The sequence below is a fragment of the Geotrypetes seraphini genome, chromosome 3, assembly GCF_902459505.1.
Source record: "Geotrypetes seraphini chromosome 3, aGeoSer1.1, whole genome shotgun sequence".
Taxonomy (NCBI): Eukaryota; Metazoa; Chordata; class Amphibia; order Gymnophiona; family Dermophiidae; genus Geotrypetes; species Geotrypetes seraphini.
Window position 1 is genome coordinate 138,850,765 of NC_047086.1, and position 20,739 is coordinate 138,871,503.

The following is a 20,739-nucleotide window of genomic DNA, read 5'->3' on the forward strand; positions in this document are numbered from 1 at the left end:
TTAGTCTGTCTTTAAATTTAAAAAATGTGTGTTGTTTTAAAAAACAATTATGTTTTTAGATGTATCTAAATAAAAATAATAACCAAAAATTTATCTTTTTTTATGTCATCTTAGCATATTTTATGCTGCAGAACGAATTATTTTTTTTTACATGTATTCTTATGGGAAAACGCGTTTCACATAACGAACGTTTCGCATAACAAACTTGCTCCTGGAACCAATTAAGTTCGTTGTGTGAGGCACCACTGTATTAAGCATTTTTCAAGTTCTATGAAGAAAAACTGGCTTGAGAAACTGATATGACTCGGGGAAGGGTTTATATAGTAAATCCCAGCGTATGAAGGGTATAGTTATAAGGATGTTATGTACTACTGTAGTCTTACTTAACCTCTTTTTTTAATAGAAATTTTATTATTTTATAAACTACAACAGTGTAGTACATTTGATTGAATACAGAAAAATATTACAGAGATTACACCATTTTATACAATTAATATATAGAACCATAACTTTACCCACCCACCCTTCTATCAATTATTAATAATACAAGACAACTTTATTTATTACATTGATATGAAGAATTAATATCAATTTCTCAGTTACCTCTCCCTCCCCCACCCTCCCCACCCCGGATGTGTAAGGAAAAACTTAGAGAAAAATACAGAAACCATTAATGTGAAGCAGCAAATAAAGCCAATGGACTCCATACTTTGTTAAATGAAACACTGGACCCCAAACATTCTGCATTCATTTTCTCATATTTGTATGTATTACATACATTTGTCCACCAAAATGTGTAGTTTAATCTATCGTGACTTTTCCAATTTTTTGTGATCAATTAAACAGCTATTCCAGTCAAAACCAGGAAAAGACGGCTTTTATATTTATCAAGGGGATGTTTAACGTGTAACATACTACCACAAATTATGGCTTCATATGTTAAGGGAATATCTGATTCTAAAACAATATTTATTTGTTCTCAGATTGACTTCCAGAAACTAAATATCAGTGGACAAAAAAATAACAAATGATCTAAAGCAGTGGTTCCCACCACTGTCCTGGAGGACCATCAGGCCAGTTGGGTTTTCAGGATAACCCTAATGAATATGCATGCATGAGAGAGATCTGCATATAGTGGAGGTGCCAGGCATGCAAATCTGCTCCATGCATATTCATTAGGGCTATCCTGAAAACCCGACTGGCCTGGTGGTCCTCCAGGACAGGGTTGGGAACCACTGATTTAAAGTCACTATATCAGCTTGACAGTGCCAGCATCAATTAGATTTGGAACTATCTAATTTTTGCAAACGAACTGGGGTTCAAAAAATCCTATGTAATAAAAATAACCATGTTTGCCTTATAGATGCTGACTCTGTACATTTCAACCTCCAAGTCCAAATTCGTGGCTGAGACACAGAAATATACTGTTTTATCTCGATGCTCCAAATATCTCTAAGACAATTTTTTGGTTTCTTATTTAAAAATTCAGAAATCAATTTGTATCACTGAGCAGCCTGATGTCCTACTAGATCTGTCTTGATAGTAAAGGATCTGCAAGCTGCAATATGTTTTTAAGTTTTTCCATTCAGGGAACCCACTCTGAATAGCTTGCTTCAACTGCAACCACCTATATTGTTTAAACTTTAAAATGCCAAATGATTGTTGCAGATGTGAAAGATCAAGCAGTTTACCATTAGACATAACATCATCTAATGTCCGAATACCTGCCTGCATCCAATTCTTCCAGGCGATCCAGCACCGCCTATTTGAATCTTGGAATTTAACCATAAGGACTGCATAGTAGATTTCATTATAGGAACATCTGTTAGTTTGTCAATAAATTTAATTGTTTTCCATGTATCCAATAAAATGATGTTATCCTTAGCATATCTAGGTAATCTGATACTTAGTACATGAGATAGCTGCATCGGGGACATAATTTTCCATTCTAAATATAACAAGTCTGGAAGATGCTCCATGAGCTCAGGGAGGATCCAATACATACCTTAACGCATTATATAGGCTTGATGATACCTATAAAAATTGGGAAAATTTACCCCCCCTCCCCAATTGGTTTTTGTAAAGATACTAGAGCAATTCTCACATTTTTCCAAAGCCAAATAAATTTTGTCAAAATACTATTTAACTTTTTGTAAAAGGACCCTTGAAAATAAACTGGCAACATTTCCATTTGGTAACAAACCACAGGCAAAATCATCATTTTGACTGTTTGAATTCTCCCCCACCAAGACAAATGTAGAGGGTTCCATTGCTCACACATTTCCGTGACCTTTAACAATAAGGATTTTTCATTTACTTTCATCGTTTCTTCCAATGTACTTTTTATCCATATACCTAAATATTTTATATCATCTTCCTTCCAAATAAAAAGAAATGTATCAAACAATCTTTTTGTACAATGTACATGTAATGGAAGAACCTCAGATTTACTCCAGTTAATTTTGTAACCAGAGAATTTTCCAAATCTGTCTATCAAATCCAGTAAATGTGGATTTAGAATGGTCAATTCAGGATTCCTTAAATGAAGCAAAATATCATCTGCATAAGCAGAGACTTTGTATTCCCGGCCTGCATAAGGAATACCTTGTACCTTCTTTGCCTGTTGAATAGCCAATAATAAAGGTTCCAGAACAATATCAACCTCTTAAAAAAAAGAAAAATCTGTTGCTCACTACATTGTTTTTTCTAGAGAGACTTTTTGCTCTGGCCCAATATGATCACTATAATACTTAATTTAGAAGAATTACTCTTGCAAGCAAGGCCTGCATTTTTTAAATAAAAGGGATTCACTGTATATCGGTTATAACTGGGGCAGGAGAAATGTATGCTAAGCTGGGGTTTTTAAGCTGATGGATGATCAAAAAAATCACTGGAGTATCTCTTTCATCTCAGTGATAATTCATGTTGTTTTTCATCCCTGCATGCTAGAAATTCTTTGGTTCTCCCCTACTTTGTTCACTGCATAATTTTTATGTCATTTTCTTGCTCTCCTTATCCACATCCCAGATGGTAGACAATAACTTTGTGCTGTCCTTCACTCATCGTTTGCTTGACTGTCGTGGCACCACCTATTTTGCTTTCTGCTACCCTTTTTCATATGAGGATTGCCAAGAGATGCTGAAAAAATTGGATGATCGATTTGGAGACTGTAAACACTTGTCTCCTAAAAGGTAACATGATTATTTCCATTTGCTTAATTAACTGTATTTATTTATTTTAAAAATTTCTAGACCGTTTAAAACTAAACGGTTTACATGATTTACATACATAATATTATAAAAACATAATAAAACAGACACACAAACAATCCTCAGAAATCATATCTACAAACTAATACCATGGCTTATATAATGAAAATCATGAATAGTTTATCAACTATGCCAGAGAAGAGAATTATTAGCTAGAAAAAGGCATCTACAAATAATTGTGTCTTGAGTAATTTTCTAAACAAACCCTTTTCACAATAATTTTGTATTTGGCCCACAAGGGAGTACCATATTTTAACTCCTGCACAACAACAAAAAATTTTTTACCAGTCTCCACAAGCCTCGGGTTAACATTTGTCTTCAGTAAAGCTAAATTCTCAGAACGTAATGATCTATTTGGTGTGGTACATATTATTTTTAAAAATTCTGGTATGATTCCATACAAGAATTGATGCAAATCATTACTCCTTTATATTGTATTCTGAAGGCAACTGGTATATTTTATACTTAGTCATCAGTGACACAAAGTTCCCACATAAAGATATTTATAAAGTCACATGGCTGGTCACCTTATGGGTGGTACAAAAACCAGATAGATTACCTTGCAATCAGAGGAAGGTGGTTCAGATCACTGCATAATGTCAGGTCCTTCAGAGGAGCTGATGATTTCTATCTAGTAGCTGCAAATATCCAGATCAAGCTCAAGAGTGCAAAAATCAAAGTATATTATTACATTACATTAGGGATTTCTATTCCGCCTATACCTTGCAGTTCAAGGCTGATTACAAAAGAGCTAACTGGACATTTCCAGTGAAGTTACAAATAAAACATTAATAAGCTGAAGGCCAAGCAGAATGCAAAGAAGTTCCAAGTACTCACATAAAACTAATGTGAAGCTTTAGCAGACAAATATTTAGACAAAGAACCATATGTTGAACATATGTGAGAATTGTTCAAAGAAGAAATATATAATGTCTGCAGTGTTCTCCCCAGAAATTTTTTCCAGCCGGGTGGCATGAAAAAGTAGCCGGGTGGGGCTGGATGAGGAAATTTGGTGACGGGGAAAATTAACCCCCTCTTTTACTAAGGTGTGCTAGCGTTTTTAGCGTGCGCACAAATCCCCACGCTACGCAGGAAAACTAACGCCAGCTCAATGCTGACGTTAGCGTCTAGCGTGTGCGGCAGTTCTGCGCTAAAACCGCTATCACAGCTTAGTAAAAGGAGCCCTAAATGTGTACTATTTTTATTAGAGAACGAGATCTCTGAGAGAATGAGAGCCAGAAGGCCTTGAGCATGCGCAGATGCTCAAGGCCCAGCCCAGGCAAGAGGCGGGAGCTCGCATTCACCCTTACATTGAGCAGAAGGGGTAAGGACCGTGCTTGGGAGGAAGGGTGGGCAGATGCCGCTTTCAGCACGGGGGTGCTTTGTGGTTCTCGGGGGGGGGGGCGTTCGCGGGGGGTGGGTGGGAGGGTTGCGATGGCGGTTCGGGGGGGTGCGATGCCAGTTAGAGCGGGGGGAGGGGGTGATGGAGCAGCGCCGGTAGCCTTGGGGGAGGGGGTTGGTGGAACGAATTGTTCAAGTTTCCATTATCTTCTATGGGGAAAGTTGCTTTGATATACGAGTGTTTTGGTTTAAGAGCATGCTTCTGGAATGAATTATGCTCTTAAACCAAGGTACCACTGTACTTACACTGTAACCACTGGGCAGTCCGAGATCGGGACTCAGCAGCACCCCTAGCAGTTAAACATAAGAAGTGCACTGACGTGTGACCCGGACTGGAGTCACCCTGCAGGATTGGAGTATTCAGAGGAACTTAGCAAAACACCACTCCAGTTGTATAATAATATAAGTTTTACTCCCAAAATAAAGTCAAGAATGGCACAAGCAAAAATGGATAATGATCTTTGCAAACAGAATCAAAAGGCAGAAACCAAAATACCAAAACAAAATAGTAGCTCAGGTTTCTTTCTTTCCAATAAAGAATAATAATGTTCCTGAGCTTTTGCTCTCCTCAGAGCTTATTGGCTTGGTGAGCTCTCAGCCTGCTCCCCAAGCACGTTATAATACCAGCAATAAAAGATCTCTGCTCAGTTATGTGCACAGTTCACAGTTCCCAAAACAGAAGCCTCCAGCAGCCTTTGGAGCACTGCTGGGAAATAAAGAGTGTCCTAGGTTTGCCTTACAACAACAGCTTTTCAAACAGCTATCAAAAATTCCCTCCCAGGGGGTTAGCAAACTTCACCCAAAATAAACACTCTTAGCTTCAAATATTCAAACACAAAATGCAGAGTTCAAAAACAGAAAGTCCAAACAAACTCCCAGTGTAGAAAATCATTACTGGCACCTGGTAACAAATCCAACCTCCATCGGTACAGGATCTTCACCAAATTCCACAGGCAGACTCTCTTGCAACTCCATAGCAGTTTCTTCATCCGGAAGTTGTAGATCCAATGAGTCGCCAGCCTCAATTCCCTCCATGGGTGTACTGGTCTCACCTCTGCCTGGACCAGGCGGGGTCATTGTGGGAGAGAAACCTTATCCTTCTCCCTAGCCTGCCTAATTGTTTCTCCCAAACTGCTGGCTTTTCTAGAGCAGGGCCCCACCCTGATCTAGCTGAGTCAGCAGGTGCTTGCACAGCTCTTGGGCTCCCCCGGTGGTGACCTGGATATCTGCCAGCAGGCAAGTCTTGGACCTACCGGCTCCCCCTAGTGGATAGCCTAATTTTATCCCAGGACAAGCAGGCAGCATATTCTTGACTGAAGGGTGACGGCACCGACGGAGCCCCGGTACGGACACTTTTAGAGTGATTGCACTCTAAGAACTTGGAAAGTTCTAGAGGCCGCACCGCGCATGCGCGAGTGCCTTCCCGCCCGACACAGGCGCGCGGTCCCCAGTTTCTTAGTTTCCACGGAGCTAAGAAGACGCGTTTTTCAACGGCCGTTGAAAATTTTTCTCCACGCCTTCCCGCTCGCGAAAACCCTTTGGCTCTATTGCCTCTTTTCTTTTCTTTTATTTTTGTAAAAAAAAAAAAAAAAAACTTTGTATTTTTTTTCTTCATTTTTGGTTTTTCCCCGGCGGGGCCTTCTGCCACCATCGAGGCCTCGGCCTTCGATTTGGCGGAAGCCGTTTTTCCTTTCATGCCCCCTCAGCCAGGGTTCAAAAAGTGCCAGCGGTGTGCACGGCCTAACTCCCTTATGGACCCGCACAACTGGTGCCTACAGTGTCTGGGTCCGGAGCATCAGGCGTCCACCTGCACCCGCTGTGCCACGTTGAAAAAACGTACTTTAAAATATCGTGAAATTCAACAACGATTACTTTTCGGTACTGAGATGTCCGATCCCGTGACATCGACACCGGTATCGGCTCCGGTACAGTTGGCACCTACCTCATCGACACCGCGTGACACCGCGCCGGCGTCGCAACACCCAGATAAGCCGGCTAAGAAGCCTTCCCCGCTGGAGCGTCCTCCGGTCTCGATTGCAGCGAGTCCAGTCCTGCCGACCTTGAGGCGCCAGCGGAAGCGCTCCGCCCCTATTGAGGTGAGTCCCTCGACATTGGGCTCCTCATCTCCGGGGTGTAGAGCGGCACCGCAGGTACTGCAAAAGAAAAAGGCGGTACCGGTGCCTTCATTAGATGATCGCATAGCGGCCATCCTCCAAGTGCAGCTTAAGGAGCAATTACAACAACTCCTTCCAGCTATCTTGGCTCCGAATCTCCCGGTGCCGGTCCGTACTGAGCCACCGGTACTGGCAGTGGAACAGCCTGTATTGTCTGCATCTACTGTTTCGGTACCGGTACACTCGGCCTCATCGGTGTCGATGCCACTCCTCGCACCGGAGCCGACATCCCACCACCAGTCGGTACAAACTTCGGCACCGATGCGACCGGTGACTTCTCCCGGTACCACATCGATGAGGTCTGGTAAGTCACTGCGCAAGTCCCGACACTTGGAACCATCCACCCCTGAGTCTCGGGACTGTAGTTCCCATATTAGGGACCCTGATCTGTGGGGTGATTCCGAAGAACCTTTTCTATCAGAGGGTGAGTGTTCTTCGGATGAGGATGATCCTGTTGTTCCTGACCCATCCTCCAAGCATGACTCTTTGTCTTTTTCTTCCTTTTTAAAAGACATGTGTGAGTCTCTTTCCATTCCTTTGGAGGCTGAGTCTAAAAAGTCTAAAGCCTTTCTTGATGCCCTTGACTTTGACCAGCCTCCAAAGGAATTTTTGAAACTCCCTCTTCATGACATCCTGAGGGAAACTTTTTACAAAAATCTAGAGACTCCTCTTACTATCCCGGGAGCTCCCCGCAAATTGGACTCTCTATACAAAGTCATTCCTATTCCAGGGTTTGACAAACCCCAGCTTCCACATGAGTCCCTTCTTGTGGAATCTACACTTAAAAAGTCTTCAGGAGCTAGTGTTTATGCTTCTGTCCCTCCTGGCAGTGAAGGTAAAGCCATGGATAAATTTGGTAAGCGTCTTTACCAGAATGCAATGCTCGCCAATAGATCTGGCAACTATGCTTTTCATTTTTCATTCTATTTAAAGCATCTCCTTACCACCATGGCTTCTTTTGAGCAGTACCTTCCTGAGCGAAAACGACTGGCTTTTCGCCAATGTTCTTCTTCACTTTTCCAGCTAAGAAAGTTTATGGTAAGATCTATTTACGATACTTTTGAACTTACCTCTAGAGCAACAGCTATGTCTGTGGCCATGCGCCGCCTTGCCTGGATGAGGGTATCCGAGCTTGATGTCAACCATCAAGACCGGTTGGCTAATGCACCGTGCTTAGGGGATGAGCTGTTTGGAGAGTCTATGGACTCAACTACCCAAAAGCTCTCCGCCCATGAAACACGCTGGGATACTCTCCTCAAGACAAAAAAGAAACCGCCACCGGCACGGCCTTTCAGACAACAATCGGCCTATCAACGCCGTTATGTAGCTCGTCCTCTGCAGTCAGCTCCACAACAACCTAGAAGGCAGCGTCAGCAGCAACGGCAGACACCTAGACCACAACAGCAACAACCTGCCAAGCCGCCTCCTCAACAGAAATCCACGCAGCCCTTTTGACTTACTTCTCCAGGGCATAGCCAGCGTCCAACCATCTTCCCTGCAACCTCAACCTATAGGAGGTCGTCTTTCTTTTTTCCTCAGCCGGTGGGAAGTTATCACTTCGAACCAATGGGTCCTCAACATCAACCACCACGGCTACTCTCTCAACTTTCAGAACCTCCCGGTCCCAAGTCTACCAAAAGAGTCTGCTTTGAACTCTCCTCAGTCTTCCCTCCTTCTTCAGGAGGTTCAATCCCTCCTCCTTCTGAACGCTATAGAGGAAGTTCCTCCAGAACAAAAGGGGCAGGGATTCTACTTCCGTTACTTTCTGGTCCCCAAAAAGACAGGAGACCTCAGACCGATTCTAGATCTTCGCGATCTCAACAAATGTTTGGTCAAAGAGAAATTCAAGATGCTGTCTTTAGCCACGCTTTATCCTCTTCTCAATCAAAACGAATGGCTATGCTCCCTCGATCTCAAAGAGGCATACACTCACATACCGGTCAATCTGACCTCCAGACAGTACCTCCGCTTCATGATCAACCGTTGTCATTACCAATACAAGGTACTACCCTTCGGTCTTGCCTCCTCTCCAAGAGTGTTCACCAAATGTCTGATTGTGGTAGCTGCCTTTCTACGCTCTCACCACCTTCAAGTCTTTCCTCAATTCATCTCAGACAGTGCTCCTGGCCACCAACCAAACCATCCTGTTTCTACAACTTCTGGGGTTCGAGATCAATCTTCCCAAATCTCATCTCATCCCCACTCAGAGACTTCAATTCATTGGAGCATTTCTACCGGCCAACCGTCTTCAGACTATCCAATTTCTCTGTCAGCAGGTACTTCTTCAGAGTTCCATCTCTGCCAAACAGATGATGATACTCTTAGGTCACATGGCTTCCACAGTTCATGTAACACCTTTAGCACGTCTTCACCTGCGCACTCCTCAATGGACCCTTGCTACCCAGTGGTCCCAAGCGACGGATCCTTGCTCACGACACATATTTGTGACATCATCTCTTCGTCAGTCTCTACAATGGTGGTTGATATCCTCAAATCTCTCCAGAGGTCTTCTGCTCCATCTACCTCCTCATCAACTAGTCATCACCACCGACACGTCCCCTTATGCCTGGGGAGCTCATTTGAACGAATTCCAAACTCAAGGCCTTTGGACAGCCCAGGAAAAGAAGCATCACATCAATTTCCTGGAACTCAGAGCGATGTTTTACGCCCTCAAGGCCTTCCAACACCTTCTCTTTCCTCAAGTCCTCCTGCTGTGCACAGACAATCAGGTTGTGATGTACTACATCAACAAACACGGTGGAACAGGCTCTCGCCTCTTGTGTCAGGAATCCCAGAAAATCTGGACTTGGGCCACAGCTCGCAGCCTATTCCTGAAAGCAATCTACATCCAAGGAGAGCAGAATTCATTAGCGGACAAGCTCAGCAGAATTCTCCAACCTCACGAATGGACTCTCGATCCTTCAACCCTACAGTCCATCTTCGATCAATGGGGCACTCCCCAAGTGGACCTCTTTGCAGCTCCTCACAATCACCAACTGCCCCAATTCTGCTCCAGAATCTATACTCCTCACCGTCTGGCAGCAGATGCATTCCTTCTGGATTGGTCCAATCGGTTCCTGTATGCTTTTCCTCCCCTGCCACTCATGCTACGGACCTTGTTCAAACTCAGGAGGGAACGAGCCACCATGATTCTGATTGCTCCACGATGGCCCAGACAACATTGGTTCTCCCTTCTTCTTCAACTCAGTTCCAGAGAGCCTTTACTACTTCCTCTATTTCCTTCTCTGCTTTCGCAGCATCAGGAGACCCTCCTGCATCCCAACCTTCAGTCTCTACACCTGACAGCTTGGTATCTCTCGGGCTGACTACAAACAACTCTCTTCTCTCTCAGCCCGTTCGTTCTATTCTGGATGCTTCCAGGAAGCCCGCCACTCTGCAGTGTTATCATCAGAAGTGGACAAGGTTTTCTTCTTGGTGTCTTCTTCATCATCATCATCATGATCCTACGTCTCTTCCAGTGGAGACCTTGTTGGATTATCTGCTTTCTTTGTCTGACTCTGGCCTCAAATCTACCTCCATCAGAGTCCATCTTAGTGCTATTGCTGCTTTTCATGAGCCAGTCCATGGGAAACTCCTTACAGCTCATCCCCTGGTCTCCAGATTCATGCGAGATCTTTTCAATGTTAAACCACCCCTTAAAGCACCTCCTGTGATTTGGGATCTTAATGTGGTTCTCTCCGCTTTGACGAAGCCTCCATTTGAACCTTTGGCGACAGCCACTTTCAAGTTTCTCACTTGGAAGGTACTTTTCCTTATTGCTCTTACCTCTGCCAGGAGGGTCAGTGAGCTACATGCACTAGTTGCAGATCCACCTTTTACGGTCTTTCATCATGACAAGGTGGTTCTGCGTACACATCCAAAGTTTCTCCCTAAGGTTGTCTCTGAATTCCATCTCAACCAATCCATTGTTCTGCCTGTCTTCTTTCCAAAACCTCATTCTCATTCTGGGGAACAGGCTTTACATACTTTGGATTGTAAGCGGGCTTTAGCTTACTATTTGGATCGTACTAAGCCCCACAAATCATCACCACAACTCTTTTTGTCCTTTGATTCTAATAAATTGGGTCATCCTGTTTCTAAGCGTACGCTGTCGAATTGGTTGGCAGCGTGCATTTCTTTCTGCTCTGCTCAGTCCGGACTGACACTGGGAGGTTCCGTCACGGCCCATTGAGTTAGAGCTATGGCAGCATCTGTAGCTTTTCTCCGTTCTACGCCTATTGAGGAAATCTGCAAGGCTGCCACTTGGTCCTCAGTTCACACTTTTACATCACATTATTGTCTGGATACATTTTCCAGACGGGATGGTCACTTCGGCCAATCTGTTTAGCAAAATTTGTTTTCATAATGGCCAACCTTCCCTCCATCCCTCTTTTTGTTAGCTTGGAGGTCACCCATCAGTCAAGAATATGCTGCCTGTTTGTCCTGGGATAAAGCACAGTTACTTACCGTAACAGGTGTTATCCAGGGACAGCAGGCAGATATTCTTGCGTCCCACCCACCTCCCCGGGTTGGCTTCTTAGCTGGCTTATCATAACTGGGGACCGCGCGCCTGTGTCGGGCGGGAAGGCACTCGCGCATGCGCGGTGCGGCCTCTAGAACTTTCCAAGTTCTTATAGTGCAATCACTCTAAAAGTGTCCGTACCGGGGCTCCGTCGGTGCCGTCACCCATCAGTCAAGAATATCTGCCTGCTGTCCCTGGATAACACCTGTTACGGTAAGTAACTGTGCTTTACAGTCTCTAATTCTGGAGGACTAATAGGCTCCGGGGAATCAATATAGTGTCCAGGACGGGCTTTGGGTGTACCTCCCCTGGGCTTTCTACCCCCCCTCTTGCCTGCTCTCTCCGAGACCTCGGCAGACCTAGCGTCTGACTGGTCACAACACTTATGCATAAAATGCTATATCATCAAGAACCAATCCGCTTGAATTCTTTGATTATACCATATATTCCTTCTCAAACGCTTAGATCATTACAAGATAACAGGTTAGTGATACCAATGGCAAAAAAGGTAAACTGGGAAGATACTAGATCCAAAGCATTTTTTGGGTTAGGTCTTAGTTTATGGAATCAATTACCAAATTATTTGTGATTTAGGGCTCCTTTTACTAAGCTGCGTTAGCGTTTTTAGCGCACACAGCATTTTAGTGCGCGCTAAACCCATGATATGCGGCTAGAACTAACACCAACTCAATGCTGGCATTAGCGTCTAGCGTGTGCGGTAATTTAATGCGCGCTATTCCACGCATTAATGCCCTAACGTGGCTTAGTAAATGGAGCCCTTAGAGTCCAACTTTGTGACGTTTAAAAGATTACTTAAAAGTTATTTTTATTCCCAAGCTTTTGGCAGAGAGATGCCTGCCGATGATTACATTTATTAGCTTGTGATATCTTGACAGACAGTGAACTTCACCAGAAACAATTGCAAGCTACTGTTCTAATAGGTACTCTGTATGAGTGAATTATGCTTTTTATTTTAATAATAATAATTTTATTTTTATATACCGCCCTACCACATAGTTCTAGGCGGTTCACATACAGTACTAAAATTATACAATCAATGAATAAAAATGCAATATACTAAAAAAACCAGTGCTAAGATTATACAATAAATGAATAAAATACAGTTTACTAAAATACAATAAAAATTCCATTAGAAGGTACTAACTATAAAATCAATATGCAATTTACCAGTCGATATTCTGGAACATCAGTTTATAAATTTGTTGAATAAATCAGTTTTTAGTAGTTTCCTAAAAGCCATATATGAGTGGGCCTGAGAAATAATGGTACTTAACCATAGATCCATCTTACCTGCCTGAAAACCAAGCAATTTATTGAAAAATCTCTTGTAACGACGAGACTTGCTAATCGGGAAAACAAATAAATATTTCCCTCGAGTAATTCTGTTAGGTTTGTATCGTTCAAAGCCATACCAAACAGTACTTCTTCTTGTATTAGGCCCAATGTCTTTAATTGTATCCCTCATCCTGGAAATGTCCAGTTATCTTTTGATGTAATCCGCTTAGAACTGCAAGGTACAGGCGGAATAGAAGTCATTAATGTAATGTAATGTACTTTAAAACAGATACAACCAAACTTAAACAATTTTCTAGCCTCAAAAGGCAACGAATGCAACTGGAGTTCCTTTCTTGATTTAATAGTTTATAATTTTGTTAACCTCTTAGAACTATTGAAACCTGGAGCCGTATATAAAATTTTAATAAAACATAAAATGAGCCCAGTATTGCTGTGCTTGTGGATGCTGAAGATTGGAGGGGCATGGCACAGCTTATAAAGTGTGTGGGACACTGAAGAGAGCTGCCTCTGTGACAGCTCAATTAGCAGCAGTGGTAGAGCTCGAAGATGTCATTTCTGTGGCAGGCATTGAGTCTGATTTGAGCATGTTAGCAACTCCATGCTTGGCATGAGCCATCGGAATCTTGGCAGAGCTATGTTGTTGATCACTTACCCTAGTTGGTAAATAGTAGGTCCTTTTTCTGGTGGCTCTGATATAGAGAAGGTCTTCAGAGAGGTTGGGCACTCTGTTTGAAGAAGACTAGTGGAGGGTCAGTCAGTTCTCTGTGCTATCAAAAGACCTAGGGTAGATTTGTTGGAGGACTTAGAGAACAATGTTTTTGCTGTCTCTGTGGATGACCTCATCCTGCAGGATGAGGAGCCTCAGTTTCCCCAGGAGCAGGGAGAGGAGGTCTGGATGGGGAATCTGCTTCCTTGGGAGAACTTCAGTTGCACACATTTTTTCATAGGTATAAGCTACAAGAGCTCATTATCTCTTTAGTCTTCCATTTCTAGGTAGGTGGTACCTCTACTAAAGAACATCTGGAAGGTAGATATATCCTTCTGTGAAATCATCAAGGTCGACTGGAATATGTCTGCTGCACCTTTCAGTGTTTCAAGGTCAATGGTGATCCTTTATCCTTTTCCAGGAGACAATAGGGAAACATTAAGGACGCCAAAGTGGATGCTGTGGTAGCTGTGTCTACTAACATAAGAACATAAGAATTGCCGCTGCTGGGTCAGACCGGTGATCCATCCTGCCCAGCAGTCCGCTCACGTGGCAGCTCTCAGGTCAAAGACCAGTGCTCTAAGAATATGATCATTCCATTTTGGGGTGAGGGATGTAGCCTTGTAGGATCCCCAGGATGGAGATCTTTTCTTTTTTTATTATTATTATTCTTTATTCATTTTTAAAACATATACCTAAGTGAAATACAGAGTAAATTAATCATTTTACAATATAGACATCACTTAAAATTTTTCAAATATTCATGCTTATTAATACACTCTCCTCCCCCACCAAAACTTTTCCAACAATTTTTCCAACCTTGTTTACCTCCCATCCCTCCCCCCTCCCTGTATGCGCATATTATTTAATAACAAACCATAACTATAGAGATTCTACAAAGAACGTCAATGGGCCCCAAATTAATTTAAAATTTTCATTATTTCCTAATATAGCAGCATTCATTTTCTCACCCACCAAAATGTAAGGTTGAGATGATCCCAGTTTTTCCAGTTTCGTGTAATCAGTTGTATAGCTGTACTTGTCATAATTAAAAAGAGACGTCTTATGTTTATCTAAGGGATCTTTAATATGCAAAATAGTACCACAAATTATTATTTCATAAGATAAAGGAATCTCAGAATTTAAAATATTATTAATTTTTCACAAAATTGATTTCCAAAAAATCAGAATTCTAGGGCAGCAAAACAATAGATGGTCTAATGTTCCTATGTCTAGGTGACAGTGCCAGCATCTATTAGATCTAGAATTATTTAATTTATTCAACCTAACTGGGGTCCAAAAAGAACGATGTAACAAAAAGAACCAAGTTTGTTTCATAGATGCTGACGCTGTACACCTCATCCTCCAAGACCAAATACGTGGCCATCGAGATGCAGAAATATTCTGCTTAATCTCAATGCTCCAAATATCCCTAAGAGTGTTTTGGGGTTTCTTATTCATAAGTTCAGATATTAATTTATACCACTTGGTGGCTTGATGCCCTAACATATCTGCTTGAAAACAGAGGAATTGCAGGCTATAAATTTTTTTTAAATTACGCCATTCAGGGAACCCTTTCTGAATAGCTTGTTTCAGTTGCAACCATTTATAAAATTTAAATTTTGAGATACCAAAAGATTGTTGCAACCGTGAAAAATCAAGCAGTTTTCCATTTGAAATAACATCCTCTAATGTTCTTATGCCTGCTTGCATCCAATCTTTCCATGCAATTTTTGAACTGCCTTTTTGTATCTTGGAGTTGAGCCATAGTGATTGACACAAAGATTTCTCTATAGGAATTTCAGTTAATTTATTTATGCATCTCAGGGTCTTCCAGGTATCCAAAATAATGTTATTATCCTTAGCATAACTGGGTAGTTTAATGTCTAATATATGAGATAAACGCATTGGGGACATAATTTTCCATTCCAAAATTAACCACGCTGGATAATGTTCCATGAGATCAGGTAGGATCCAGTACATACCCTGACGCAGAATATAGGCCAGATGATACCTATAGAAATTTGGAAAATTTACCCCTCTCTCCTGAATTGATTTTTGTAAAGATACTAAAGCTATTCTAGCAGTTTTGCCCCTCCAAATAAATTTAATAAGAATACTGTTCAATTTTTTTATAAAAAGAACTTTGAAAATAAATTGGTAGCATTCCCATTTGATAACATACCACAGGCAAAATCATCATTTTCACTGTTTGAACTCTCCCCCACCAAGATTCCATTGCTCACACATTTCTGTCACCTTTAATAATAAATATTTTTCATTTATTTTTATTGTTTCTTCCAGTGACTTGTAAATCCATATTCCTAAATATTTTATACCCTCTTCTTTCCAAAGAAAAGGGAACTGATCAAACAGTCCTTTTTGAGAATGTATATTAAGCGGAAGGACTTCTGATTTATTCCAATTTATTTTATATCCTGAAGACTTTCTAAATCTTTCGATCAAATCCAATAAATGTGGAATAGTAGATTCTGGATTTCTCAAATGAAGCAAAATATCTGCATATGCAGAAACTTTGTATTCCCGACCAGCATAAGGAATACCCTGAATCTCATCTGCTTGTTGAATAGCCAATAATAAAGGTTCCAATACAATATCAAACAACTCCCCTCTCCAGACGAAAACCATCCGAAAAGGAATTATTTATATACAATCTGGCCAAAGGGGAGTTATACAAAGCTTTGATCATTTGTATAAATCCAGAGCCCACTCCAAACCAATCCATTGCTTGGTACATAAAAGTCCATTCTACACGATAGAGGTCTTTTCAAACAAAGCTTTGATATTTTGGCCCTGGACTTTCTGGCAGAAATTTCTGAAGATCTGTTAGCTAGGGCATATTTTCAGTGGGCCAAAGAGGACTTGGACAGATTGGTGTTAAATCAACTCTTAGTGGATCAGGAAGTGGCCAAAATTAAATGGGATCTTCTTTCTTGGTGGATGCCTTCTATGATTTGTTGAAGACATCTTCTAAGAAACTGCCCCTTGTAGTGGCAGCCTATAGGTCCTTGTGGCTACATAATTATTGGACATGGCTTCTAAATCCAAGTTAAATAGGCTCTGCTTCAAGTGCACAATGATGTTTGGGGAAAACTTGGATAAATTGGTGAAGAGTCTTAGAGATGCCAAGGTTCCTCATCTGCTGAAGGAGAAGTCCAAATGCTTAAGGCAAAGTGCTTTGATTTAGAGCAGGTTTCGGAAGAGTCAGTGGTGGCCTGGAAGAGGCAGTGGTGGTCAGTTTGGTAGTTTTTTTCAGAGGTCCCAGGCCTTTGTGGGGGGATAGTGTCACCGGGGTGGTTGGGATTCCAAAATAGCCACTCTTGCACAGTCCAGAGAGTCCCAATGAAGGTGTTGGAGGTCCATCCTTCTGGTGGTGGCTGGAGGAAGACTTGTCTTCTATCAAAAGTGAACTAGTATTATTGTGAATTAGTAGGTTCGTGATGGCTGTGGATGGTGAGATGGGATAAGAGAAAGAATTAAGAGATGAAGTCTAAGTTAAGGGTGAGTATAGATAGTGGAAATGTCTTCCAGAAAGTGGGAAAGAAAGGAATAAGAGGATGGGGAAGGACTAGAACAAGGGAAATTTGAAGGCCAGGAAAAGATTGGAGAGTGACCAATGTTCCGCTGATTTTTTTAAAGGTGTTGTAGGGGTAATCTGGACAATTGCAGTCCAGTAAGCCTGACTTCAGTGCTGGGCAAAATAGTGGAAACTATTATAAAAAAAATAAAATTATCCCAGGCAAGTAGGCAGCATATTCTCAAAGATAGGGACGTCATCCATGGAGCCCTGGAATGGACATTGGAAAAGTGTACTATCACTTTAACTTCTTTAAAAGTTTCAAGACCGTTATTATGCTTGATATAAGTTTGAAAATGATATAAATAAATAATAAGAAGAAGAAGAAACAAAAGTTTCAAGACCACTTGTAATGCACATGCACGAGTGCCTTCTTGCCTGATATTAGCTCGTGGGACCATCAGTTCTTAGTTTTCCGCAGAACTAAGAAGACATGTGTCATTGGAGTCTCTCCAGTTGTATTATTTTTTTCTTTTTTTTGTGCATTTATAGGTTGTTTTTCTTAATTTCTTTTATTTTCTTTTGTAGTCTCTTAGTTTCTTGAGAGTATCTCTTAAAATTTTTCCTTTGCATTATTTGGGCCTTAGGTCCTCTTTTAGCTGGGTTTCTGGCCGGCAACATCGACTCTTTTTTGTTCGCTAAATTACTCGACCTTTGGAGGAAAAATTGCTTCCTTTGATTTCACATCGGCGTTTTTTCCCTCAATGTTGAAGCCTTCTAGCAGCTTCAAGAGATGCTCTTGGTGTAACAGGCCCATATCAATCACTAAGCCGCACAATTGATATCTTCAGTGCCTAGTAGACTCTTGCTATCGTTGTTCAAAATTGCAAAAACGCTCTTTGAAGGCTCAGTGTCTACAACAGGAGAAACTTTTTAGACTCCAAGATCCATCGAAGATGTCCATAATGTCCGATGTTGAAAAAAACGTGTCTAAGTCAACACCACAATCGCTGTATTGTTCGGTGCCGGCTTCCTCAGTGCTGGTGCTGCCACCATCTAGTAAACATGCTAAGAAGAATTCTGATGCCTCATCTCACCACACGACGCCGGCATCTCCAGCATTGAGTAAGTCAATGCATGTTAAACTGCTCTCCATCATTATAGGAAGTGTCTCTTCCGAGGTGTCAAACTCTTATAGGCACCACAATAAATATGATATAACAATTAACTTAATGCTGATGATATTCAATACTTTATTTTTAACACACCGGGGATCCTCAGAATACCACCCGATCAAGTAGATCAATGAGATCAATTAGATCAGTGTGGCAGCACTCCTCACAAGTTCCCCTTTTCTTTGGTGTATATTCTTAATACCTTCTTTCATTCATTCAAATATATCACATAATGTAAGATTGGAAGGGTGGGAGGGTTGGGATAAAAATTTTTTTATCTATTAGTATCATAAATAATAGAATTTCAAATGATGTATTCATTGACATGTTTTATATATATGTATTTGTTGTAAGATGAAAAATGAATAAAGATAAAAAAAAAAATACCTTCTTTCGTATTTATAAGTTAAATTGCTATATATAAAAAGTGTGTATTTATATTTCATTTTTTCATTTGGGTGAGATCATAAGTTCAGGACGTAGATATACTTCCAGTGAAGAGCATCAAAAGGGCCATGGCAGCTGTGGTGGTTGTCAATGGTACCCCTATTCTATAAATGGAGACAGTTGGGCATATCCCCAAACTGGTAAAGTGTATTATGCTAAAACTGGAATGGACTGTAAATCAGCATTTGTTACTTATATTATCCAGTGCCCTTGTCCCAAATTATATGTAGGACGTACAAAACGCCCAGTCAACATCAGATTAAATGAGCACAAATCCAGGGTACACACTGGTCCATCATTAGACTTTATTCAAACATACTATATGAGATCTTCAGTGGAGAATAATCGATGCAGTGAAAATAGGGTGGGAGGGAGGCAATATAGAACATACTTAAAGAATTGCGCTGGATGTTTGAATTAAACACCATGACCCTGCACGGGTTAAACGAAACCAGTGACTGGATGGTGCAAGCTGACTAGGCGGGGTTTGAGGGCTGTTACTTAGTAAAGTTTTTTTCTGGGTGCATGGGTAGTCTTTATTAGTGCTGTAAAAAAACGTCATGGCCATATTGACATCTTCGGCGATTTATTTAATGGATTAAGAGTGCTACTTATGATTTCTGGTAAGCAGTCACATTGTAGTGTCTAGTTAATCTTTTTGCAATAAGCTTGCTTGGTCTAATTTAAGATTTTTTTTTGCAGCATTTTCAGTAACCCCAATCCTGAAGAAGTATGAAACCCGTCGGAGGGGAACTGGTGCAGCAACGATCTTGACTAAGCCAAGTCTTTGTTAAATGAATATATAATATTCACACAATTGAAAAAATGAAGTATAAAAAATGAAATATAAATACACACTTTTTATATATAAAGTATAAATTTAACTTATAAATACAAAAGAAGGTATTAAGAATATGCACCAAAGAAAAGGGGAACTTGTGAGGAGTGCTGCCACACTGATCTAATTGATCTCATTGATCTACTTGATCGGGTGATATTCTGAGGTTCACCGATGTGTTAAAAAGAAAGTATTGAATATCATCAGCATTAAGTTAATTGTTATATCTTCTGAGGTGTGCCTCGACATTGAAGTCACCAACTCCTCAACACCCTGCACCAACGGTACCATCAACATTCTTGGTACTGCAAGGCTACTTACCAATTAGGGCCAGTTTCATGAGCTGTTTCATAAGGAGTTAGCAGCTATGCTTCAAAATCAATTGAAGCCAACTGCTGCACCAACTCCTCTGGTACTAGCCCAGCCTGGGCTTGGCTCTGTGAGGCTTCATGGTACCAGATCTAAGTCTCCTCCTTGACGCAACTCTAGGTCCCATCATCAGAGCACTTCCTCCTCATTGATGCCGGACCATCATCAGAGGAGACATAGAAGTCCTTTCTGATGCTATCATCGGCACCATGGCCAATATACCACTCAGTGTCATGCTCCTTTTGGAGAAAAAGTTTTTAAATCTTCAGCCTTAGAGCATAAGGACTCCGATCTATCCCTTCAGGATTTCTCTGACCCACAACATTTTGTATCAGTCCTTTGGGCTTTCATCAGAACATCAATATTAATGTGTGATTGTATCAATAAACTTGTAAATGTTTTTATATATTTTAAGAGTTATGCTTATCTTTTATGTTTATATTATTCATTTGTTGCTTAGCTATAAGCTATAGCTATATAGCTATCAGAAACCTCCCAACCCTGAGATGTCCTGTGTCTGTCCAAATAAGGTTGTAAGCTCTTCTGAGCAGAGACTGTCTATTGAATGTGAAATATACAGTGCTGAGTATACTTTTCAGTGCTATAAAAATGATAAATAGTAGTAGACTCTTCTTAAGAGTAGGTCACCTCTGGAGAGATTTTATTTTACCTCATTCAGAAGACAAATGGGTCAAGGTCTTCCTATGCATATAGAATCTGAACCAGAACCAAGAGCTGCACTTTTTGATGCATTGGACTTTGAGCAAATCCCAAAGGAATGTCTAAAACTCTCATTCCATGATCTCATGTGAGAATCCATGTAAAAAAAAAACTAGGAGACTCCCCTACTTATTCCAGAGGCACTATCAAAATTGGATTCCCTGTAGAGGGTACAATCATATCCTGGATTTTATAAGTCACTAGTACCTGGCCAAAACCCAAGGAGTAGCAATATTCCATGCTTTTTTTTTTTAATCATTTTT

General features: G+C 41.1%; 1 protein-coding gene across 1 annotated transcript in view; it reads left to right on the plus strand.

Annotated features, from left to right (window-relative positions):
- The window catches only part of AGBL5 (ATP/GTP binding protein like 5), a 327,772-nt gene that overhangs the window by 60,306 nt on the left and 246,727 nt on the right, over window positions 1-20,739 (plus strand). Inside the window, 1 exon segment of the mRNA XM_033939734.1 lies at window positions 3,028-3,191. Coding sequence (XP_033795625.1) covers window positions 3,028-3,191 — 164 coding nt within the window.